This window comes from Perca fluviatilis, chromosome 14 (genome assembly GCF_010015445.1).
Source record: "Perca fluviatilis chromosome 14, GENO_Pfluv_1.0, whole genome shotgun sequence".
Lineage (NCBI taxonomy): Eukaryota > Metazoa > Chordata > Actinopteri > Perciformes > Percidae > Perca > Perca fluviatilis.
The window spans coordinates 7,942,836-7,968,040 of NC_053125.1; the positions used below are offsets into that span (position 1 = coordinate 7,942,836).

General features: G+C 43.2%; 2 protein-coding genes across 2 annotated transcripts in view; both read right to left on the bottom strand.

The window, feature by feature from the left end:
* The window catches only part of dock11 (dedicator of cytokinesis 11), an 87,057-nt gene extending 68,185 nt beyond the window's left edge, over positions 1-18,872 (bottom strand). Inside the window, exons 1-10 of the mRNA XM_039822143.1 lie at positions 18,581-18,872; positions 11,264-11,380; positions 10,447-10,536; positions 9,542-9,624; positions 8,584-8,650; positions 4,193-4,288; positions 3,246-3,380; positions 2,417-2,600; positions 1,389-1,468; positions 77-160 (exon numbers count right to left, since the gene is read on the bottom strand). Of these exons, the coding sequence (XP_039678077.1) occupies positions 77-160; positions 1,389-1,468; positions 2,417-2,600; positions 3,246-3,380; positions 4,193-4,288; positions 8,584-8,650; positions 9,542-9,624; positions 10,447-10,536; positions 11,264-11,380; positions 18,581-18,685 (1,041 nt within the window). The 5' untranslated portion in view covers positions 18,686-18,872. The remainder of the gene's footprint in view (positions 1-76; positions 161-1,388; positions 1,469-2,416; positions 2,601-3,245; positions 3,381-4,192; positions 4,289-8,583; positions 8,651-9,541; positions 9,625-10,446; positions 10,537-11,263; positions 11,381-18,580) is intronic.
* A 2,268-nt stretch (positions 18,873-21,140) lies between these two features.
* Positions 21,141-25,205, bottom strand: haus4 (HAUS augmin-like complex, subunit 4). The gene is made up of 9 exons (XM_039821451.1): positions 25,045-25,205; positions 24,620-24,759; positions 24,194-24,325; positions 23,484-23,624; positions 23,192-23,288; positions 22,914-23,059; positions 22,285-22,415; positions 22,054-22,122; positions 21,141-21,762 (listed from the first exon to the last, which is right to left on the bottom strand). The coding sequence occupies exons 1-9, from the start codon at positions 25,100-25,102 to the stop codon at positions 21,576-21,578; spliced, it is 1,101 nt and encodes a 366-aa protein (XP_039677385.1). The 5' UTR covers positions 25,103-25,205; the 3' UTR covers positions 21,141-21,575.

Consider the following 25,205-nt stretch of genomic DNA (forward strand, 5'->3'; position numbering starts at 1 on the left):
CAAACAGCCTGAATCAATAGTGGAATAATAAATAAATGATAGGATAACCAAGTGCTGAAAGAAGCATGTTGTATACCTGTGTCTCAGGATCCAGAGAGAAAAGCTTTTGTCTGCCTTCATTCCTGTTGATCTTATTGAGCTGGTCGGTCTCCCTGGCATACTGAGCACGCACGCACGCACACACACACACGCACACACACACACACACACACACACACACACACACACACACACACACACACACACACACACACACACACACACACACACACACACGAATGACAGTAAACTGTATTATCATTGTTTATTTGAAATGTATTGCCTACCCTATATTCTTCCAATTGTATTGTATGATGCATTTTAGTTTTAAAAATGTTATTAGGCTGATGTTTAATGATGCTTTATATAACACATCCATTGAAAAAAAAGAAGAAAAAAAAAAAAAAAAATTATATATATATATATATATATATATATACATACATACATACATGTGTGGATGTAAGACAGTGAAAAGTTGGCTCATTTTAGAGATAGAGTATGATAGAAACTGCTTTCAAAATAAAAGTAGTGCCTCACACAGTAATGGGCCCTACACAGCAGACTGAGTTAGAGAAGAAGACAAGCAGTCAACAGACCCAGACAAAAGAAGGGCATCTAATAGAGACAAACATATCAAACCCTTAGGTCATGGTTAGAGCCCTAATCCACCCCCCCCTTTTGTTTTTCCCTGTTCTCACTGTGACCAGCCTGCAGACAAACTCAAGTGTGCGTGGAGAGAGAGAAAAGCTGTGCTGGAGTGGCCCAGAGAAAACAGCAGTGAAACAGCCACCCAGAGCACAGAGGGCTTTGTTGTCTGTGTGTAGCTCTGGGTTTATAGACATATTAAAAGAGCACGGCCTCTGTAGAATAAACACTGCTGTTCTCGGGGTCAGAAAACTGACTCAAACACAGAGAGTGTACAACAAAAGAGCTGCTCTTCTATCATGCAGACATAAACAAGAGATTAATAATGTGGTCGGGTACAAAAGCCCAGACTAATTTCTGAGGTGAGGTATGTCTTCTCTAGCTGTCATTAACAGTTTTCTTTTACAAATAATTACATGAATAAACCTGCCAATAAGGGATTTAGACAACTATATTCAATTTTATTTATAGTGTCAAATCATAACAGAAGTTATCTCAGGACACTTTACATATAGAGTAGGTCTAGACCACACTCTATAATTTACAAACACCCAACAATTCCCCCCAAGAGAAAGCATTTGGTGCAACTGTAGCGAGGAAGACCTTCTTTTAAACAGGCAGAAACCTCAGGGTATCTGTATCTCACTAGCTCAGCCAATCCGTCAGAATGAATGAATCAACCATCCATCCATGCTTCATACCTTCATAAGTTCCGGCTGTAAGCTCCTTCCCTGGCTCTCCAGCAGGCTCTCCCCTCTACCTTGGCTGGCAGTGTCGTCATCTGCTTGAACAGGACAGTGATCGTGCATTAATAAAAAGGTCATCAGAATGCACAGAGCCCGAGTCACACAACAAATCGTGCTATTGCAAATCAGGTCCAACAGAGCTCTGCGCCCTCAGTTAGGTTAGTAAGTTATCCTAATGGCTTCCTATGTGGCTGTGTGTACGCTGTGCTTCCCAGTTAGACAAACTAATATCTTAACAGTCTACTGGCCAAATCAAAAAGAGGCAATTCGCTACTCTGCTGACTCCCAGGTGACAGACTCGCGATGGACTCAGTGAACCCTTAGTGCCCCTCCATCTTCCTGGACGGCCTCGCAGTCCCTCATCAGCATCTCTGACCAAGCTAGTCCTATTGGATTTCACTAGAACATTCTGCAGAGAGTATATTATTATATAGGGGGAAAAAGGGCCCACAGATGCTGGCAAGACATATGCAAACTGCATAAAACTGCTGGCATTCTTCCACAGCTCAGGACAAGCAACGTGTTCAACAATTCCCCAAAACTGTCCACTAAAGAAACTTGAGAGAATTGGGATGTGAAACTAAATAGCGGAAAAAAAAACAAATATAACTGAGAACAGAATCCTGAGCTTTGAGTCACTTGTAGGTCTGCAGCCGAATATCTTTCAGAAGAATTTACAGCTGATGTGGAAGCTTCTATCTCTCTACTGGCAGCAACTGTAGGTATATTATTAAGCCTATTTATTGCCTATTTTGGACTCCCTCCACTGCCAGGGAAATGGATTATATTAACCATAGCTACCACTAAAAACAGGCTCAGAGGTTAAGTTCAAACATGCTATTTTTGTTATCCTAGCTAAATGGACCATGACTGTACGGCAGCTTTTCTATAAGACTGTCAATAATAGGTTGACTGAAAGATGATCCGGACATTTGTTTATCCCAAGTTTGTTAGTTTGCAGATGTAGTTATGGTACAACTCACCCAGGGCACAGTCCAGTGTCTCTGCACCATTCCTCCTGTCCTGGCTGGCCTCAGTGGTGCTCTGCAGAGCCTGTTTCAGTGTGCTCACCCACTCCTCCATCTCTGCTTCGCTGTCCGCAGCCAGGAAGTGGCTGTAGCGGTCTTGCATCTTCAGCTCGAAGCCATTGCGGCGCATCTTTGGGCTCTACGGGTGGGGGGAAGAATTACTGTATATAGTTTTATACTACTCTACTCCTATATTCTGGTAATAATTGGAGTACTATAGTTTGGGGCAGCGCAACCCGATTTCCCCTGGAGGTTAATATCATCTGGCCAATGTATGTAAGTTCCTCTAAAATGAGCTTTGTGATTGCACAGTGTTTCAACAGACAAGGTCCTCACTAAAGCTTGTTGTTTGTCCCTTACACGGAGTCATTTTTATGTGAAAGTTACGTAAACGCTGCGGCCTTTCGTGTGCAAAACATGCTTTACATGTCAAACACACCGCACTCCACAAGCTTCCACATTAAAACCCACTAGCCAGAATGAGTCTCCGCGTTCTTCCAATTCATCTTCTGAATGTGTTCATCAAACTGAAAGCTTCCTGGCAGCCTCTCCGGTCAGTGCAGACCTGAACGAGCTACCAGCCTGTCTAATGAAGCCAACCGCAGCAGCCCCTCATAATCCATTAGAACAGCAATGGAATGCAGTACATCTATACAGGAGTTAGATTAAACATGCATCAGGGTATATTGAAAGCTTAAGAGTTGGTCAAACTTTTTTTGCAACATTCTCAACTGTGCATTTGATGTTTCTTTGATTTTTCCCCACCCTCCCTAGCCCTGTGTACCTGAACAACGTCTATGCAGGAGTCCAGGTAGATGGATCCTTTGGTGTCCTTGCAATTCTTCTCATCCTTGTAGGAGTTGAGGATGTAGGAGCCATCAGGGAGCTGAGACAAGTAGAAGTACCTCCTTTTGAACACCTGCAATTCACAGCAACGGAGAGCAAGTTAGAGAAATATCTAACAGATTCCAAACGACTTAGGACAGAGACATGCAGTATAACATGTGGCTTTTTCTGTTTTACGCCTACATTTCAGTTGCTCTGCTGACATGATTTAAATTCCTGATCGAAGGGAAGATGCCGCAGATACTAAGCTATTAAATATGTTATGGTAATTCCTCTTCCCTTGTTTTTTTAGTTTAGAGAACTGCTTTTTCACTGCGTTTTATGTTTTGTTTTGATTCAACTTTATTAACAATATTGTCATTATTGCCAAGTACTATAGTAAGTCATTATACTTAACAGATGTAAATGCTGATGTTAGTGTAGCCGTAAACAATGACGTAACAATTACTGATTATGAAATACAGCTGACATAATAAGGGATATAATAATATAATATATTCTTTATTTGCCAATTACATTTTTAAATTTACGAGGAATGTATCCTTTGCATTTAACCCATCCTTACTATTTTAGGAGCAGCCATATAACTCCAGTTGTAATGCCAATACCTTCGGCATGGCCAAGGAGTTACCTAGAGCGCATGTCTTTATGGTGGGGGGTGGGAACCAATGCACCCGGAGTAAGCCCACACCAACCGAACACGACCAGGCAGCAGTGCTAACCACTGAGCCACCGTGTGGCTTTGGTAGATGGTCTATAAGACACAACGATTATGTTGCCCATGTCTCCCCAGTTCTGTGGTGAACCCTACGTTTTGCTGTTGTTGTTTCATTTGTTGCTGTTATGCTGTATGAATAACAGACAGGACGTCTGGTGGTGACTCACCCTCATGGAGACAGACAGGCTGCTGTTGATGTTGGCTTTCTGAAGCCAGCCCTGCTTCATGATGCCTCCCCTCTGGGAGCACAGTGACGCCGAGTCCTGGCAGACACAAACACAGACACTGGAAATCAATCGGGACACACGTTATCCTGCAGGTTCATTCAGGTTAATGGTCACAGTAGTCCCTGTGCTTGTAGACAGTTTACAGTCTCGACAGCTTAATGTTTTTTGAATATTTAGTGTCAAACCTGCAGAAGACATTGTTCCCTTGTTTCTGACAAATACCTGGTTGCGAGAAATGTTCACTGAACACAGCTGCAGTAGAACATGTCATCAATTCTGATCACACGCTGTCGAGCCAAATCAATTCATCAGGAGGATTTTGTTTAGTTTCCCATAAAGCTTTTATCATAACTCCGCCTCGGTCCTGTCGGTGCAGCCTTTCCATCTCATACTCAGAACTATCCTGGGACTGTTCATCAGCAACGCAGAATACATAAACATTCATCATGGTCTCTCTCTCTCTCATACGCATATACAAACACACACACACACACACACACACAAGCTCTCTCTGGAGTAATGCATCCAGCCACTTGGGAGGAATGCACTGCACAATTAACTGGAAGTTACACACACATCGTGACAGTGAGCGAAAAGGATTGAGGTGTGTATGTGTGCGTGTACACACTTGAAATGAGCCTAATCACACTCAAATGGCATTCCCCCTACCCCCCCCCACTTCTCCCACATCTTGCTCAAGTCCATACTTCTCTCAGACATGCAGCAACTGAGTGAGTGGCCGACCACCATGCATACACACCTCGCCACACCCTGCCTCATACCAATCACCAGAGTAACCCTCAAATTTGTAGTTGATTACATTCCAGTCGCCAGTCAGGTGTCGTACATATTGATGCACTGCCAAACACATCAACACAGAGAGCTGGATTAGGGGCAGCAAATACACTCAAATATAACCCCCTCCCCCCTTTCCCTCCAGTGATGTCCTGTAATCTAATTAGCTGGCTGTTTGCTCAAGTCCATACTTCCCTCAGACATGCAGCAAATGAGCGGCCGACCACCATGCATACACACCTCGCCACACCCTGCCTCATACCAACAATTTAGTGTGATCACCTATCCTACCTATCCAACCTATTCAATAATGACCAAAATAGTTGTGATTATGATTTTTTTTTTCCATAATCGAGCAGCCCTATCATAAGTGTAATGTGTGCATGTGTGTGTTTTCTCTCTTTGTTCTTAAATATTCTTGCTAGGGCGCCTGGGTAGCTCACCTGGTTGAGCGTGCGCCCTTTTACAGAGGCTCCATCCTCGACGCAGCGGCCGCGGGTTCGGTTTTGACCTGAGGCCCTTTGCGGCATGACTTTCCCCCTCTCTCTCCCCTTTCATGTCTTAAGCTGCCCTATCAAATAAAAGCCAAATAACAACAATATATATATATATATATATATATATATATATATATATATATATATATATATATATATATATATATATATATACAGTGCCTTGCGAAAGTATTCGGCCCCTTGAACTTTTCGACCTTTTGCCACATTTCAGGCTTCAAACATAGAGATATAAAACTGTAATTTTTGTGAAGAATCAACAACAAGTGGGACACAATCATGAAGTGGAACGAAATTTATTGGATATTTCAAACTTTTTTAACAAATAAAAAACTGAAAAATTGGGCGTGCAAAATTATTCAGCCCCCTTAAGTTAATACTTTGTAGCGCCACCTTTTGCTGCGATTACAGCTGTAAGTCGCTGGGGTATGTCTCTATCAGTTTTGCACATCCGAGAGACTGACATTTTTCCCCATTCCTCCTTGCAAAACAGCTCGAGCTCAGTGAGGTTGGATGGAGAGCATTTGTGAACAGCGTAGTTTTAGTTCTTTCCACAGATTCTCGATTGGATTCAGGTCTGGATTTTGACTTGGCCATTCTAACACCTGGATATGTTTATTTGTGAACCATTTAATTGTAGATTTTGCTTTATGTTCTGGATCATTGTCTTGTTGGAAGACAAATCTCCATCCCAGTCTCAGGTCTTTTGCAGACTCCATCAGGTTTTCTTCCAGAATGGTCCTGTATTTGGCTCCATCCATCTTCCCATCAATTTAAACCATCTTCCCTGTCCCTGCTGAAGAAAAGCAGGCCCAAACCATGATGCGCCACCACCATGTTTGACAGTGGGGATGGTGTGTTCAGGGTGATGAGCTGTGTTGCTTTTACGCCAAACATAACGTTTTGCATTGTTGCCAAAAGTTCGATTTTGGTTTCATCTGACCACAGCCCCTTCTTCCACATGTTTGGTGTGTCTCCCAGGTGGCTTGTGGCAAACTTTAAACAACACTTTTTATGGATATCTTTAAGAAATGGCTTTCTTCTTGCCACTCTTCCATAAAGGCCAGATTTGTGCAGTATACGACTGATTGTTGTCCTATGGACAGAGTCTCCCACCTCAGCTGTAGATCTCTGCAGTTCATCCAGAGTGATCATGGGCCTCTTGGCTGCATCTCTGATCAGTCTTCTCCTTGTGCGAGCTGAAAGTTTAGAGGGACGGCGGTCTTCGTAGATTTGCAGTGGTCTGATACTCCTTCCATTTCAATATGCGCTTGCACAGTGCTCCTTGGGATGTTTAAAGCTTGGGAAATATTTTTGTATCAAAATCCGGCTTTAAACTTCTCCACAACAGTATCGCGGACCAGCCTGGTGTGTTCCTTGTTCTTCATGATGCTTTCTGCGCTTTAAACGGACCTCTGAGACTATCACAGAGCAGGTGCATTTATACGGAGACTTGATTACACACAGGTGGATTCTATTTATCATCATTAGTCATTTAGGTCAACATTGGATCATTCAGAGATCCTCACTGAACTTCTGGAGAGAGATTTGCTGCACTGAAAGTAAAGGGGCTGAATAATTTTGCACGTCCAATTTTTCAGTTTTTATTTGTTAAAAAAGTTTGAAATATCCAATAAATTTCGTTCCACTTCATGATTGTTTCCCACTTGTTGTTTATTCTTCACAAAAAATTACAGTTTTATATCTTTATGTTTGAAGCCTGAAATGTGGCAAAAGGTCGAAAAGTTCAAAGGGGCCAATACTTTCGCAAGGCACTGTATATATATATTCTTGCTTCTAGCCTGCAAAGACCTAGACTGGGTAAACCCAGCCTGATCTGCCGGTGATTTGATTTCACCCTGCAGCTCAGGCTGGAAACCTGTACTTGTATCTATCCTGCTTCCGTTCTTCCATCTGTGGGGACCAATCACAAACAGGCTTATCCAGCTGGCGCACTATTGGCGGGTTTAATACGATGACGATAGAGAAGCGACGGCAAGCAGCTTTCTGTTTACATTCAACATAGCGGAACAGAAACGTGCCCTGGAACAATTCGTACAAAAGAAGGATGTGTTTGCCTTACTACCGACCAGCTACGTCACCCAGATCATTGGTCCGATTGGTTGAAGGACTATCCAATTGCGTACAGAGTCATTTGAACTATGCCCGTTGATCACACCTCTTTTTTTTGGTCATTTCCACCTTTAATGGATAGGAAAGTTATGAAAGGGGGGCGAGAGAGGTGGAAGACATGCAGGAAATCGTCCCAGGTCTGACTCGAACCCTGGACCTTCTGCGTCGAGGCATAAACCTCTGAATATACACTTGATCACGCCTCTTGTGCAGTAGAAAATACAGAGCGGACTCCACGACTAATGTTCAAATCTTAAAAGATTGAGCTTGGTCTGGTGATAGCCAGACTAGCAAAGACCAGCCGTTACAGCCAGAAATGATCAAGCAGAGACATAAAGACGTAATAGAGCCATCTCCTCCCTGCCCTCTCCATCCTGGCAGCAGCAGCATTTCTTTTCCTTCAATTAAATCCGCTCTCTATCTAAGTTTATCCGCATCCGGCCCGAGGGTAGGGGGAGGAGGATCGATGAGGGCTATTTATAGGACATATATAAGGCTACTGGTTTCACTGCCCTGCTCTCAGTCTCTGACGGGTCACACTGCTGGGTGGACAGGACTAAAGGACTGACAGACCATAAGTCACAGGGAATCTTCCAGCCCAATTTCCATCTCAATGCGTGTCCATGTTGAGCATGGCTGCTCTGTTTGCTCATATTTTCAGCACATGCAGCCATGTGGAACGAGCCAAATTTGTGTCTTATCTCTATGATTTAAAAAGATTAAAGGGATCATTTTAATTTCCGAGCGGGGTTTATTGCACATCACTAAAAGCTGTGCATACGGTGCAATCTGTCCATAAAGGGCCCAGTGAGTCAATAGCAGAACACTCATCCTCGCTGCAGTGATCAATGTGTGTGATCTAACTGGCGCTCAGGCCCCTCTACTCACCTCGTCTTTGGCGTCTTCGTCGATCTCAAACACATGAGCTGGCAGCTTGTCTGTCTTCAGGCCTTTGCTTTAAAAAAAATAAATTAAAAAAAAGACAGCGAGTGAGGGTCAGCAGTCTTCAATAAATCAGCCCCCTCCCTACTGTACTGCCACTGTGGTGAGGTAAAGCATGCAACAAAAATCGCTGCTTGCATTGTGTCCTTTGCTATTGGTCAGTCATTTTTGTGCCACCTTGTCTGTTATCGCATGATAGTTTTTTTTGGAAAATGTGTATGCATACAGTAGGTCTCTATTACCATGTGCATTCGCACATACTGACATTATCCCACGGATATGATGTCAAGGCTCCGTCAAAACTTTCATTTATAATTACCAAAACAGCCAGTACAACCCTGAATCACAGAGATGCCAATTCGCAAGGCACTGATATTATTGGGGAAATATGCTCGGTAATTTGCTGTGGAATTTCTAATTGAGAAATTACAGATATGGCAGATTCGCACAGGATTAAGATCACAGACGACCTCTGTAATTATTACAAATTGCTAGAGGCCCCCAGGTAATACTAGTCCCGTGCCGATAGGGCTTTTCACTCCAATTCATGGTTCAACTGCAGGTTGCAGTGATAACAATACTTCCTTTAGGAAGCTTTGTCACCATTTAAATAAGAATCAAAAACATCTGGGCTACACCTGTCGCGTTGTAGATGAAAATCTCCTCTACTCTGCTAAAGCACGAGAGCTGCATTCATATACAGAAACAGTGATTTGTTGCATGTTGCTATCCAGCAGACCCACGTGACCAGAGTAAATCTCTTGTACATGTAGCATATTTGGCGGTGCAGAACTCGGATGTTGTTTTGCACAAACTCTGAGCCCTTAAAGTCCCCCCCCCCCCCACCCAACACACACACACACACACACACACACACACACACACACACACACATCTTTCTTACCTTGGCAACATGCGGAAATCACCAGAGTAAGCCTCATATTTGTAGTTGATTACATGCCAGTCGGTGTTGTACATCTTGATGCACTGCCAAACACATCAACAGAGAGAGCTGGATTAGGGGCAGCAGATACACTCAAATATAACAAGCATGCCATCGCAGCAAAGTCACCTAACCGAGCATGCCGTGCTTTTCCCCGACTGTGACTCAGGCAGGACAGGGAAAATTCCAGCTCCATAACCATTATAAACTCAAAATAAGTATGCAAAGTAGCAGAATAACTCTGTTCCTCTGTTGTGATTTCTCAAGATGGTTTCTATTGTGCACATTACCTCTTTTTTTTTTTTTAAGTGTGAAATTCTCAATTGAGGTCAGCTGAAAGGATCTTTGTTCAATAGATGCTGAGTAAGCCTGGATCTGTTTTAACAATCCCTAGGACCGTTGTTTCCATGCTGTATCCTAGTCATGAGAGCTGGCTGAGGAACACAGACGTAGAGCCTGGCAGAGCAGCAGAGTATACATCCACATCACGCCACAAGAGTCTGTTTTTCATCGCTAATACAAATATGTCATCAGCGCCGCATGTGTTTACTGCTGGCCTGTGCGTTCTGTGTTCCTTTATGAGCTTCGAGTGACCACTTTAGACTGAAAATCACGAAGGCTGGTGTGACGTCATCAAGGAATCGTCTTTAACGTTTGTTGAGAATTCTGAGTTTCGCCTACTGCGTTTGAGGTCTGCTTTTTATTGAGCAGATTCTAATTACTAAAAAAGGAATACAAGTCATAATGCGGAGAAGACTTAAAGACAACTATGAATGCTGTAACTTTTTTTCACTCCACACTTTATTTGTGCAGTTTGAGACCAAGTACGGCCCCGTTGTTCTAATGGGACAGCTGGGTTATAGTACCTCTTTGGCAAACAGGCTCCTGGCTTCCCGCTCAGCGTTCTGAGGCACCGAAGGAACGACAGTCCTCCTCTGCCGGGAGATCTGGGACTCCTGCACGCACACACACACACACACACACACACACACACACACACACACACACACACACACACACACACACACACACACACACACACACACACACACACACACACACACACACACACACACACACACACACACAAAGGAAGAATGGAAGTGAAATACAATTGAATGACAGTAAAATGTATTATTATTGTTGAGCAAGAACAAGCAAAGTTCTTTATCTTCCTATGAAATTGTACCACAGCAGGAAGGAAGTCAAAAACAACAGGCAAAGAGAAAGTGAATGAGGGAAAACAGAAGGCACGGATACGAAGATACAGATGAGTGTCAACCGGGGGAAAAAAAAAACTAGACACGGAGCGAAACGTGGCTCTAAACAAAACCACATGCGTTTGAAATCGTGGCAATAAAAGCCGAGGAACCTGGTTGGACTTGACCTGTAAATAACTGAGCCTGGTGTAATGGGAAACGTGATATTTTACAGCACTTTGTTCCCATTTGCCTTGGACTCGGGCAGTTTTACAAGACGGTTCACTATGGAGATCTCAGCACAGTGTAAGGTACGGTATATACGCTGGGATTTCATCCCGGTTGGAGGAAGAGGCCCTGGCTGAGAGCCAGTACCAGGAAACACAGCGGCAAAGAATAATAATAATACATTTTATTTAAAGGCTGCCTTTCTCGGCACTCAAGGACACCGTACAGGGATACACACAGAATGAGGGGGACTCACCGAGACATCGTCGACGGGGCAGAGCAGCAGGTCTCGGTGGGGGTCGCTGTGGATCTGGGCCTTTCTCTGAAACACCACAGCTTCATAGTCCAGCGGCTCGATAATCTTTGGCTGCTCCTGAGAAGGGGAGGGGGGGGAATGGAGAGAACACAAATGCACATTCAAATAAACAAACCGTTTCTTGTTAAACTGATGTTCTCAACATTTTGTATTTGCTGTGGCTCTGGCAAGCTCCACATCACGTGCTCTTGCTTTTTGAAAGCAGTTAACAAGGGCTCACCCCCGGAACTTTTTTACCACCCATACCAGGACTGTCACGGTGCAGGGAAACAGCTGCTCAGAGAGTTGTGGGTGGATGAAAAGAAAAAAAGGCAAAATGATGATGAAAGGGAAGCAACTCGACCACGAATAGCTAGACAAAGACAGACGGGGTAATAAAGGTGAGACAAAGCAGCAGTGAAATGGACAAATGATGTTACTTGACTTGGTATTTATGTGCCGTCAGATAAAGTGCACGCGCTTGACAGAGGCATATGTCATAGCGAAACCAAACACAAGATAAATATCAAATGCCACATGACAGTGCTTCTCGCTCAAAATCATAACTTCCTGTTTTGAGTTTCACGGAGAAGTGGGTGATATGAAATCGGCTTCTGCTTTATGCCTTAAAGAGGCCTCCAATCTAAAGCCTAGCCTTTTGACAACTAGGTCAAGATGTGATCACAAGTATAAACCTAAACCACTTGGAAAGATTCAGAATTCATTCCCAGAAAGTGCTACTTTAAGCTCACGCTAAGCGCTGAAGATGGTGATGAATAGCTTAGCCAAAAAAGCCTCGGCTGAGAGACACCAAGCCCGTTGGAGTCCTGCGGAAGGAATCCGACCGTATGGATTTGATCAGCTTCTGTGCCACATTGCTGAGCCACTGCCCCAGAGGCTGGAGGCCGGGTTTCCCCCATGCCTGGTGGCCCACCGGGCCTAAGTTGCCCCACACCAGGCCTTAAGCCACTGGGAATTATTTCTTAATGCATTTTTTTTTAAACTACAGTTAACAGTGAGTAGGAAACTTAGAAGAAGTCATATTTTCAAATCTCCAGTTAGCTTTTAGCACTGACCCAGTGGTGTAGTCTGATGTATTGTAATGGGTATATATATATATATATATATATATATATATATATATATATAGGCTATATATATATAGGCTATATATATATATGGGCCAGAATCTGCCTTTGGGGAAGGGAGGGCATATCATAGTGGGGGGTTTGGGTGTCCTCCCCCAGGGGAGCGTCAGCAACTTCATTTTCATATATCAAAAATATAATGGAAAGTATGTTCTAGCGTGTCACTGGGCATTTTTAAGTGGGGTATATGGAAATCCTGGAGCTTTCTTAGTGGGTACACCGCGTATACCTGTGTATCACGTAGACTATACCACTGCGCTGACCTAATGTAGTGCCCTGTGGAATGTGGCTTCTAGCTTTTCAAAAATTCTCAATTTCGCTATTTTGTTTATCACGGAATCTTTTGGGCTCTAGAATAACGCTGCCGTCAGTCTGTGATTGGCCCAGGCTGGGCACTTTGTCGGGGGAAAAAGACACTGGGCTAAACAACTTTTTCTGGGGGAAACCGTACTGGAGGCATATTACCGTGGATGCAACGGCAGCGGATATGATCAAGTACAGTCAGGAGAAGGACTCTAAAAGCCCTGACGATGCCCTACAGCTAGGGGAGTGTGACTGAGTCATTTTCCACCTTGTCATATTTCCATTTAAGAGCTGTGTGCAGCTGAGATGCAGAGCTTGGTTTTCCTACTGTACCACTACCAGTATTGCTGGAGTGGGCAGAGTGAGAAAGCCAGTAATAAAGTTATGCAGCAGCTTGGCTGCTGTTTTTTTTTCCCCCCTCTGCTTGCTGGGCTCCCCTCAATAATCTACTGCCTTCCCTCTAAGACTATCACTGGCCATGTTTATTACATGTGCAGTGATTCAGTCATTCTGGGTAACAAGCTCTTACATAGGTTGAGGGTTGTTTTGAGATATGCAGCTTCATGTGCCTAGTGGACCATATGACATGTAGTTTACCCCTTTCTTCCTCAATTACCTTCTCACTATGAGCAACAGGGACCTACATGAACACACAGATCTTTGAGTTTGTCTTGATTTTTTAGGCTTTAAGCAGCTTTAAAGTTGGAAAAAAAAACAATTGAATGCCCCACTGTCTGACAGTATCACATGTCGTTTCAGCTCCTCAATGAATCTATATGATGTTAACACTATTGTGAAATATTCCAAGCAAAGACTCACATCCCACTTCCTGAGACTTAAACCTAGACATGTCTGGTGTCTGTGGAAATGTTGGATCTCCACTACAGTAAAAAAATAAAAACATAAAATCAAGTTCTGTGGTTTGGAACACTGTTTGGCTATACAGTGTGAGTTCAGTGAGATTTAAAGGGTTAACATCTCCTTGAATATCCTGGCATCGGTGCCCAAGCCAATAAAGGAAAGAAAGTTCTCCCTTTCAGTGTTCTCTAACCAATAATTTGGCCCGCGAAATAAGCCGGTTACAAGTACGTGTCGTGTGCAGATTTTTCCACCAGACCCCGGCTTTCTCGGTTGGCCACATGAAACCTGCGTTTGGCTTCTTCTTTTTTTAACTAAATAAAAACTTCCTAAGCCCAATGCTACTTGTGAAATGTGCAATTTCGAGGTTGCAGATTTCCATGTGTTATGTAGCATCACTGTTCACATCTTTTCACATAAAGATCGCCTACTCAGCGGACAAGCGGCAACCTGGGCAGCAGTCAAACACGAATAATACAAGTCTACTGAAGGCATTACACACCCCTGCACCCGAAGCAGCAGCTCCACTTCCTGTCATGTGCAACAAGCTGAACCGCAGCGCTATAAGTCAGAGGCAACCGGCAGTGCACGGTGGCTCGACTGAAACACTGATCCTGTTACAGAGAGAGAGAGAGAGAGAGAGAGAGAGAGAGAGAGAGAGAGAGAGAGAGAGAGAGAGAGAGAGAGAGAGAGAGAGAGAGAGAGAGAGAGAGAGAGAGAGGGGGGGAAGCAAGCAAAGAGAGAAGAAAAGGCAGAAAGAGAGAGAGTTCTGCTTTCACAGAAGAGGAAAGAAGCTGGCTGGTGTGAAGTCACAGTCTAACTGATTGAGAAACAGAGATGCTAAAACACTAAGGGACGTGGCCTAACATTTGGGCGTTAACTGTATGATGCAAGCACTTTCTCCTCCGAGCTATCAACCTGGCCGGAGAACACTCAAACACCAGTCACTGCGTACAAAGCATGACTCCCAGGTGTGCCTTCAGGGGACTATGATGATGATGATGACTATGATGATGATGATGATGTTAGCAATGGTGCACTTCCAGACGTCTGTGTCCCATTACAGTTCAGCAGATGTAGGGCACTCCCGACTCCAACACGACCAAGTGGATTTTAATCACGCTGGCTAGGGAAGCTTACACTTAAACACAATGGATGAGCGCGCGCACACACACACACACACACACACACACACACACACACACACACACTGCCATGAGAGTCACATACAGTATGAAGCAGCACTGTCCCACGGCTGACCCCACTAAGTGCTCCAATCTGTGTGTGTGTGTGTGTGTGTGTGTGTGTGTGTGTGAGAAACACTGGGGCGTATTGGGAGGAAGAAAAGAGCCTAGCTCGCTTCTTTTATCCTTATATTACTCCCTGTGTCTATTCCAAAAAGAATATTCATATATAAATAGGGCTTCTTGTTGCATTTATATTTGGGATGTACAGATAAGATACGGGATTTAAAACACCAAATTCAAAGCAAATTATTTGAAAGTTAAGTTTCAGTTACCCAACACGTCTTATTTTATATACAATATACACAAAATGCACGCAATGGGTCTGCACCCTAAGAGGGGCCTGCCCTCCAAGCTTTTGAACCAATAGGGAACTGCAACTAACAGTAGTTTTCAATATTTATTATCATCTATATAACGCTTTCTTCTTTTCCTAAACCCAACCGTCCCGTTCTTCTTTTCCTAAACCCAACCGTCCGTTCTTCTTTTCGTAACCCAACCGTCCCGTTCTTCTTTTCCTAAACCCAACTCTCCCGTTCTTCTTTTCCTAAACCCAACTCTCCCGTTCTTCTTTTCCTAACCCAACCGTCCCGTTCTTCTTTTCGTAACCCAACTGTCCCGTTCTTCTTTTCCTAAACCCAACTCTCCCGTTCTTCTTTTCCTAACCCAACTCTCCCGTTCTTCTTTTCCTAACCCAACCGTCCGTTCTTCTTTTCGTAACCCAACCGTCCCGTTCTTCTTTTCCTAAACCCAACTCTCCCGTTCTTCTTTTCCTAAACCCAACTCTCCCGTTCTTCTTTTCCTAACCCAACCGTCCCGTTCTTCTTTTCGTAACCCAACTCTCCCGTTCTTCTTTTCCTAACCCAACCGTCCCGTTCTTCTTTTCCTAAACCCAACCGTCCGTTCTTCTTTTCCTAAACCCAACCGTCCGTTCTTCTTTTCCTAACCCAACCGTCCCGTTCTTCTTTTCCTAAACCCAACCGTCCGTTCTTCTTTTCCTAAACCCAACCGTCCGTTCTTCTTTTCCTAACCCAACCTTCCCGTTCTTCTTTTCCTAAACCCAACTCTCCCGTTCTTCTTTTCCTAACCCAACCGTCCCGTTCTTCTTTTCGTAACCCAACTCTACCGTTCTTCTTTTCCTAACCCAACTGTCCCGTTCTTCTTTTCCTAAACCCAACTCTCCCGTTCTTCTTTTCCTAAACCCAACCGTCCGTTCTTCTTTTCCTAAACCCAACCGTCCGTTCTTCTTTTCGTAACCCAACCGTCCCGTTCTTCTTTTCCTAAACCCAACTCTCCCGTTCTTCTTTTCCTAACCCAACTGTCCCGTTCTTCTTTTCCTAACCCAACTCTCCCGTTCTTCTTTTCCTAACCCAACTGTCCCGTTCTTCTTTTCCTAACCCAACTGTCCCAACTGTCCCGTTCTTCTTTTCCTAACCCAACTGTCCCGTTCTTCTTTTCCTAACTGTCCCGTTCTTCTTTTCCTAACTGTCCCGTTCTTCTTTTCCTAACCCAACTGTCCCGTTCTTCTTTTCCTAACCCAACTGTCCCGTTCTTCTTTTCCTAACCCAACTGTCCCGTTCTTCTTTTCCTAACCCAACTGTCCCGTTCTTCTTTTCCTAAACCCAACCGTCCCGTTCTTCTTATCCTAAACCCAACCGTCCTGTTGTTCTTATCCTAAACCCAACCCGTCCCGCTGTATACAGATATGCAATTGTTGGTATTATAAAAAACGTGCTGACCACCACGAAAAAAACGAGATAGACGTGTTTGTGTACACATGACTCAAATAGATTAAATGTCGTGACCATTTCACGGACTGCCGTGAGACTGGGTTGATATATCAGGGGTTTCACTTACACTTTTTAGAATTAGGTAATCCATTAGGTAAGGACTGGTCTCTTCCGGTTATCAGGCGGCCAATTACTGTCCACTGGTTTGCATACATGTTTATGTAAAAGACCACTGAACACAGATATGGACTTGATAACAATCTTTCAACACGACGTCCTACAGTATGAACTCTAGGAAGACCAGTAATGAAGTAGCAATGACATTATAAGGCAACTTAATACGAAATGGCCTAGGGTTACTTTTTTAGAAACAACAAAAAATTTCCAGGTTCTGCACTCATGTTCTGCTTTTTCCTTTCATAAAGTTATATTTGACTCTCTGCTTGAAAACATGTTAACGGGAAATCACTGGAAATCTAAGAACACAGGCCATGGAGGGAAAGATTTAGAAAACAGGACTGACTTCCTAGAGATGAACACACAAACCCAGTCACACAGGAAGCATGGTGACAGCATGCCTGAGGGAATCCCCATACACCCTCCACAGAGCAGTGTTTGTTCTCAGTTACCAAGCCAACAATGTATTCTATAAAATGAGCAGCCAAAACCTGCAACTCTAAAACTGAAAAAAAAGTCAATCAGAACACACATATACGGTATATCACACGTGGCTACAAACCTAAACAGACATACACACACACACACACACACACTCCCACCTCTGTCGCAGTAATCCAAACCTTATCACATGATTATTACGCTAGTAACCTTTCTGCGTCACACTCCTCATAATGATCATCATAAGACTGAAAGCCTAATCCCAAGGGAACAAGAGTTTATCTCTTATACAAACTTATCCAGCTCCACTCTCTAAACAGCCAAAGATGTAGGACTGATTTGTTTTGGGTTGAAGTTTGTCATTGTCACATAATGAGAAAGTGGAGGAGTAACCAGATGGTTTTAGTTATAGCAAAAAGAAAACAAGTCATCAGCAGGCGGGCATCAATCCGCACTGACATCACTGGAAGTTTCGAGACAAATGTCACGCCTTTAAGACATACTGACATGAAAATATGTTCACACACACACACACACACACACACACACACACACACACACAAAAACACAAATGCTGTATCAGCCGGATCCTAAATGCTATTCATCTCAAACCACTGCGCCTAATCCCTCATTATTGCAGTCTGTTCCAAGCCACTATCAGCTAACAGAAGGAGAGAAAAAAAATAAACCTTTTGCCTTGCACACGTCATTAACAACAGACATCAAATTATAAGGGCATGCATGTGCTGCCTTCTTTTGCACAATATATGTGGCCATTTGCAGCAGAAATGAAGAGGCTCACAGACACACACACACACTGCTCCAAGGCAAGGACAGGGAAGCCATGCTGCAGCTGTCCAACTGGCACCGCTCTTCATCCGCCAGCACACAAAAGGAGCCGCACATGACTGAAAAACCATGTGTTCCTGTGGACAATGTCATACTATTTGGTAACGACAGCAATTTAGAGAACCAAGCCAACATATGGGAGTTGAATTCGCGGCATTTTAATCGCTCAATAATGAGTCTCTTTTACACAGAATGTAGCGCTCTAAAATTGTAGTGCATTCAGAGACATGCCAGCGCTTCACATTAACAGTTAGCTATAGGTTATTAAGGTTGGTGGGACACACGCAGTTAATAAAAACTGGAAAAAAACACTAATTAAAAAGAGAGAATTCTAGAGAGTGTGGAGATTAAACCAAAATGAACAGTGGCGATGTAGAGAAAATTATTACAAATGGAAAAGCTATAACGTTGAACGAGAACAAGGGGGGGGGGTTAGCATAATGTAACTAACCCAGTTAGTTACATTATCCCTGTTAGCTAAAATGACCGCCACCGGTCCACGGACACTTGCGTTAAAGCTCTGCTTACCACAAGGTCCACGGAGCTCTTCACAGCCTCCGACACGCTCTGCCTGACTTCCGCGGCCGTCCCGGGTTTGCTTAACCTCTTCGTGAATTTTCGCACCTCAGACATTGTGCCCCCTCTAGTTAAAATCCACTTCGTACGTCCCGGTGTGAATGAGCATGCCGCGGTACCGGACGGAGCGGCAGCGCAGTTTGTGTGACAGCCAGATGTGTGGGTTGTGTGTTGGAGGTGAACCAGCCAGCGGCTCGCGAGGCGGGGCTGCTGCTGCTGCTGCTGCTGCTGCTGCTGATGAGAGCTAAGCAGAGAGGGTTTATTAGAGCGAGATGCTCCACTACCTACTTCCGGTTCTCCTCGGGCGGCGCAGACAGAATCAAAGATCGTCGAGAAGACAACGGAGTGGGCGTTAACCTGACAATATTTCCTAATATCTAAATACGGTAATAATCACAATTTCTCCTCGGGTCAAATTTGACCCATTTTCAAAGTTTCTATAATTGAAATTTGGGTTTCTTTCAACTAAAACAGGGGTGTCAAACTCATTTTCACTAACGGCCACACTGGAAAAAAAGAGAAACACACCAAGGGCCGGACATGTAGAGTTTACTGACGTGCTTTTGTTGCTGCATGTCACTTTTTTAAACATTTTGGTAGCTTTTTTCCTAATTTTTTGTTCAGACTTTTTGTGGCTTTCTCAGACATTTGTCAACTTTTTGTAAATTTGTTCCTTTTTCCTACATTTTTGTACACTTTCTGTCGCATTTTTGTTGACATGAAGCGCTACAAGAGTCATCAAAAGAGTTCCTTAGCCATCGTAGAATTGAGCTAATCAAGCAAAACAATGATTTTTGTTCTCAGCCTGAATATGAAAACTCTCTCTCTGCTTCTGGGGAAATTTCTGAGTCAAATCTGCCATATTCTGCTTAGAATGTCATATAATTGCAGTTTTAAAAAACACTTTCCTGTGTTTTGGTTTGGCGCACAACTAGGAGGGCCAAAATTGATTGTGAACCCAAATTGACATTCGGGCCGGATTTGGCCCCCGGGCCTTGAGTTTGACACATGTGAACTAAACTGTCAAAAAATAACGTCCCTACAACGCTTTTCACAAGTTAAATAAATGATTAGTTCACTACGTTCCTTGAATTTGGGTGTTTTACTCAATTTGATAGCATTAGAAAAAAAACTGGTAAAAGACAAAAATATAAAAAAAAGGGGGAGTGATGACAATAATTGCAAGAAAGAGCGACAAAAATGTCGAAAAAGACGATGCAAATGTTGAAAAAAATAAGTTTTCATTTTACATTTTGACCCCCCAAAAAAAGAAGTTGAATGGTCAACGGGAAGACGACACAAGGGTTAAATAATGCATTAATAAAATGAAAAAAGTAGTGGAGCTGCTAGTTGTGAACTTATTGAAGGAAGTCAGCTCATTTGACAGCTTGAAATATAAATCATTGTGCAGAATTTAAGAGCGATAGCTTAAATAACAGACGTGTTTTTCTGTGTCTCAGCCTTAGGCGTTTCATTCTGTGCAGTTTAATTGTAATTGTTTAATTGTAAAGTTGTATGAATAGTAAAAGAATAGAAAAAGCAAAACACCAGGACGTCTGCTGAGTTTACCACAGTGGGAAATATGACATGACCTAAAAATTGAAAGTATACTCCCATCTTGTGGATTAAGCTGCAAACTGCAGCAGAATTGCACTAACCTGAGCATTTGTCTCAGCTGGTTTTCTCAACAACAACAACAAAAAATTCTACAAGGTTGCATGTGAGGGTTTAACCAGCAAATTGTTTCCTCAATTCCACACAGAAGTGTATTTAATATAAACACTGAAACTCACACGAAAGTAGACAACGCTGGGGGCAACATGGACACGGCTGACGGGTGTACTAATCTTCCAAAAGAATTATTTATATGGCATTGTGTTTAATGAAGAAAAAGAATACTAGGAGCATTATTACACGTATCACTCATTACAATTAAGGCTTTGACATGTGAGCCAAGACAAGTTAAAAACCGGTTCTTGTATACGTTACACCCACTACACGACTGCAGTGCAAACAGATGGCAGCTCAGAGAATCACGTTATAGGAACATAGGACATTTCTCGTATTCAAAATGATTGGTTTATTTTCTCCCAAGTTTATATCATAATATACATACAACTTTTGGCCGAGAATGCAAATTCAACTTTTACAAAAATATACCTCAACACTTTTATTACAGGTGAAGTTAAATCAAATCAAATCACTGAACAGGTACTGTCAGGGTATAGTGACAGTTTCAGCAAATATGACAAAAACCTTTTAATCTTTAATCTTAATTGTTTTAAATAAGTTTCCAACTCAACCTTTAAGCTAATGCAGAGAGCAATCAAAATGCACGTGACAAGTTAAAGGTGCAGTAGGTAAGACTTATAAAATAAAATTTCCTGAAACTGACCCTATGTTCCAGTAGAACTACATGAAGCAGGTAATAAAAAAAAATGTGGGTGTAAATCACTGCTCATGCATACACATTCATTCTCCCTTGTGGGGGGAGGGGCTTAGGAGACCGTTTTGGGCCTTAGCGGAAAGGGGGGAGGGACTGAGAAGTTGTTGATGTTCAAATTTGTGGGCTAAGTCCTGGATCTTCCCAATCCTACCTACAGCACCTTTAAGGCTTAGTGTAAACGTGCATTAAAAGAGTAATGAATACCGAACACTTGAAATCTATGGGTCTAGGTAGAAACAAAGAAAGCAGAAATGCTGATTACCATGGTGATGTACTGAAGATGCTGAATTCACTGATGTTTTTAAGAGCATTCTTAAGTTAGGAGCTGTACTGAAATCCTTCAGTTAGCTCACTCACTGCTGTACATGCTACATCGTTCCTGTAGGCCAAAAGTCCACACAGTGTCTGCGCCAAGCATCCAAAAGCCAACAAGTCACTGTGAGCAATGGCACGCTGGGGAAGGGGAATGGCTGGCTGTCCTCCTAGCATCAGATATGATCTTCACTTGTCGCTGCACCGGGTGAACTCCTTCAGAGCCCAATTATTCATTTCTATCTTCTGCCGTAATCTGCAGTACTCTTCAGCCAAGGCCTCAAACTCTTTGCCCAAGATCTCAAAGGAGGCCAGTTTAAGCTCAACGGAGTGCTTCTCCACCTGACAGGCCTTCAGATCAGACTCCAGCCTCTCTCTGAAATAGAGACAACAACAACAACAATAATAAAAGATTGTTAGGTTTTTAGAGAAGTATGAGACAGAATGTAGTTTCTATATTAACGTTTCTGAAGGCTTTGTACCAGGAAGTTACAGTTCTAATTCAAAGGGCATTTTAAGGTTTAATACGAGTGAGAAACAGTATGCATTCTTTTAACTCATCATCACTGTGTAACCTTTCAGAAAGCGCAGTGGCGCTATATAAATAATATAGGAATTGCATGACAAAAGTAAGAAATGAGTCAGACATGGTCTAAAAGCATCTTGCCTTATTTTTCTATGAGCAGCTATTGAGTCCACTGTGTACATGTCCAGCTGAATTTCCACCATCTCAGTCCTGTGGAGGAAGAAGAGAAAAACATATGTAAAAACACAAACAAACTGAAATGCATGATTGAAGTTTATTCTCATAGTAAGTCTTTCTGGATAACGGCACCAGTACATCTACAATATCGAAGTGTACAGTATATAAGCATGCAACGAATTGATAACTCCTTACTTGATCTTCTGTAAGACTAATTCACATTTTCCCTCTAAGTACTCTAACTTCTTCCCGTCCAAATCTGTCTGGATTCTCAGCCTGTGGTCCAAGATGAGAGACTGGAGAAGCTGAATACACTTAATCAGTTCCTGGACACAAGTCAAGAAAAAGAAAGAGAAAAAAAAACACTGAAAGCCAAATATTAAGTATATACAGGGTCCAAAATTAACATAATCTACTAGCCAAATGCTGGCAAAATATACAAGGGGCAGGAAGATTCTCCAGCAGCAGTGGCAGAAAAAACTGTAGGAGTGTCGCAGGTCAGTCAGACACTGTCCCGGGACAGTCAGACACTGTCCTGTACACGGTCCTGTGACTCCATGACTGTCCTGGGACAGTCTAGGAGTCACAGGACAGTGTCTGACTGTCCCAGGGCAGTCATGGGAGTCACAGGACAGTATCTGGGTGTCAGGACAGTGTCTGACTGACCTCAGGACACTACTAACAGGACAGGACAGGACAGTTTTTGCTGCCACTGCTTCTCAGATTTGCTTTACTCACTAGCCAAAAAACAATGGTAATCTCTTGAGTGGCTGGAATATATTTGCTTGTTTTAGCTAACTACATGTCAATGAAAGAGCACTTACAGAGAGGTAGAGCTGAGTCTGTCGTTGCAGGAGGACTGTGTTTTCCCGGCAGGTCTCCTTCAGACTCTCTGCTCTTTTCTTCTCTTTGTCCAGCTGGGCTGCCAGATGAGACAGCTTGCTGGTCTTCAGACGCTCACTCTCGTTCTCTAGAAGAGATTACGAAACAGCGTCCTGGTCATCACGTCAATGCAGAACAATGACGTGATATTAAAGGCTGTGGAAGTGAATGCGGATATTTACTGGCAGGAGCAGATAATGGAAGTGTCTAGTTACTGTACCCCATTCAGGTTGATAGTAAGAGAGGAGGCTAAAGCAGCTTTTCCTCAGATGCTTCTCCAGCTCTTCGGGAAGACCCTGTTTCATCCTTTGAACATCCTGGTGGAGATAAATGCAGCGTAGTTGGTAAACAAGCTACATTTGTTACTGAAGTAGCTCTCCACTGATGGTTTACTTTCTTCTCGGAGAAAAATAAATGTCTACTTTGGTACCACTGGTACTCTTCACTGTGGGATCATCCATCTGTCCATCATTTAATTTATGCTCTTCCATTCTGTGTTTTCTACGACTAACCTTCTCTGATGGCATGAGGTCCATCATGTGTTGGGGGCTCAGACCCAGAACAGAGGGCTGGTCCTGGTTGGTAGTGCTACTGGGATCCAGCAGTCTGATACACTGAGCCACCAGCAGACACTTCTCCAGCGTCTCATAGAACTACACACACACACACACACACACACACACACACACACACACACACACACACACACACACACACACACACACACACACACACACAACAGAGTCAATTTGGTATCTTTCTGGATATTAGGGCTGTGCTCGATTTAAGAAATTCTTAGTCGACTAACACTCATTCAACTGTATCGACTAATCGATTAGTTGATTTAATCGACAGATCTGTCAATCTGAGTTCCTCCGCAAAGAGTCATGCAAAAGCGGCACTTTAATTCTTGTGTTTACCAGAGATGTGCCCGTACGTTGCTTGGAAATAAGTCATTCAGCATGAAAAAAGCATAAAACATGACAAATCGACTAAATAAATCTAAGTTGACTAAGACCAAAATGACCGATTAGTCGACTAATCGACTAAAAGGGAGCAACCCTACTGGATACTGAAATTCAAATGTTTCAAACTGTGACCTTTAGCTGCAATTTGGGGATGCATTCAAAGTGAGTTGCCTAGTGCAACTTTAATGACCAAAACGTATGTTGTCCACGATTCACTGACAGCTGTTTGTGCATATAAGTTATGTGCAAAGTACCAGGTTCTGGTCAGGGGGTACAGTGACATGGTGCTTCCTGATACAGTGGTCCTGGATCATCTCCTGCAGTCCTTTGTGGAGGCTCTCGGAGCGCAGCCAGTGACGCCTCTGGCTCCGCAGCTTCTGCTCAGCCTGGAATAAAAGCATCCGTTAAGTGCAATACAGATGCACAAAACCTAGCAACCTCAGACATCAGGAAGAAGACGTTCCTTCTCTGTGATTGCAATACTAACTGGTTACCAGTAGAGGTCGGTTTGCCATACTTAACTGTGTAATTACATGAATAACTGCTACAAATTCAGCAAACATATAGCCGTTTGGTGTAGCCTGAATTGCATCAAAGCATTAGCTTGCGTGTTAGCAAATGTGGAAAGTAAACATGAGTGAAGGATGTTGTCCCAGTGTGAGCACAGTGCCCGCTGATACCTTTTCCAGCTCTGTTTTCAGTGGGACAGTGAGACCAGTTTGGTCCACATGTTGTGCCAGGGTGGCCAGGAGTTTACAGAACTGAGGATTCTGGGTCAGATCCTCCTCTGTTATGTCACACAGAGGGAAGGAGGCGAGAACTGGGTGGGAAGACAGTAAACACAGTGGTAAACCTATACAGCACTGCTTTGTACAGCACTCCAACTTCAACTAAATGCTACTAACGTTATAGCTTCTCTCACATTCGACCTACTTTCACATTTAGCGTTAACTGACTTCGGTTTTTATGAATTACCGTAAGCAATATGGACGCCCCGCGTTAATTCCTCTCTAATTCGGAAATATAGCTAGGTTTCAAGCCCTTATATCTGTATTCTATGAGAGTAAGTTAACAGTCGTTCAAGTAAGTTAGTCGACTTTCTTACCCTGGTGATGCAAACCGTCACCCATCCCAAGCGATGACACATGTGTAGACTCTGACATTTTCAGCTGAACGTTTAGCGTAATTCTGTGTACGATTTCTGAAGACTTTCCCCGAACGCAACATGAAAATGAAACGCGTTCTTCCTGGATCAAGTTGCGCGCG

Bases quoted from the DNA above. Each gene is read 5' to 3' on its own strand.
- haus4 (XM_039821451.1), bottom strand. From the start codon at position 25,102: ATGTCAGAGTCTACACATGTGTCATCGCTTGGGATGGGTGACGGTTTG. The intron at 23,289-23,483 runs GTTAGTCGTAGA...TATCTCCACCAG, and splicing joins ACCTCATGCCATCAGAGAAG to GATGTTCAAAGGATGAAACA. The intron at 22,416-22,913 runs GTAAGTGCTCTT...ACTTGTGTCCAG, and splicing joins AGACTCAGCTCTACCTCTCT to GAACTGATTAAGTGTATTCA.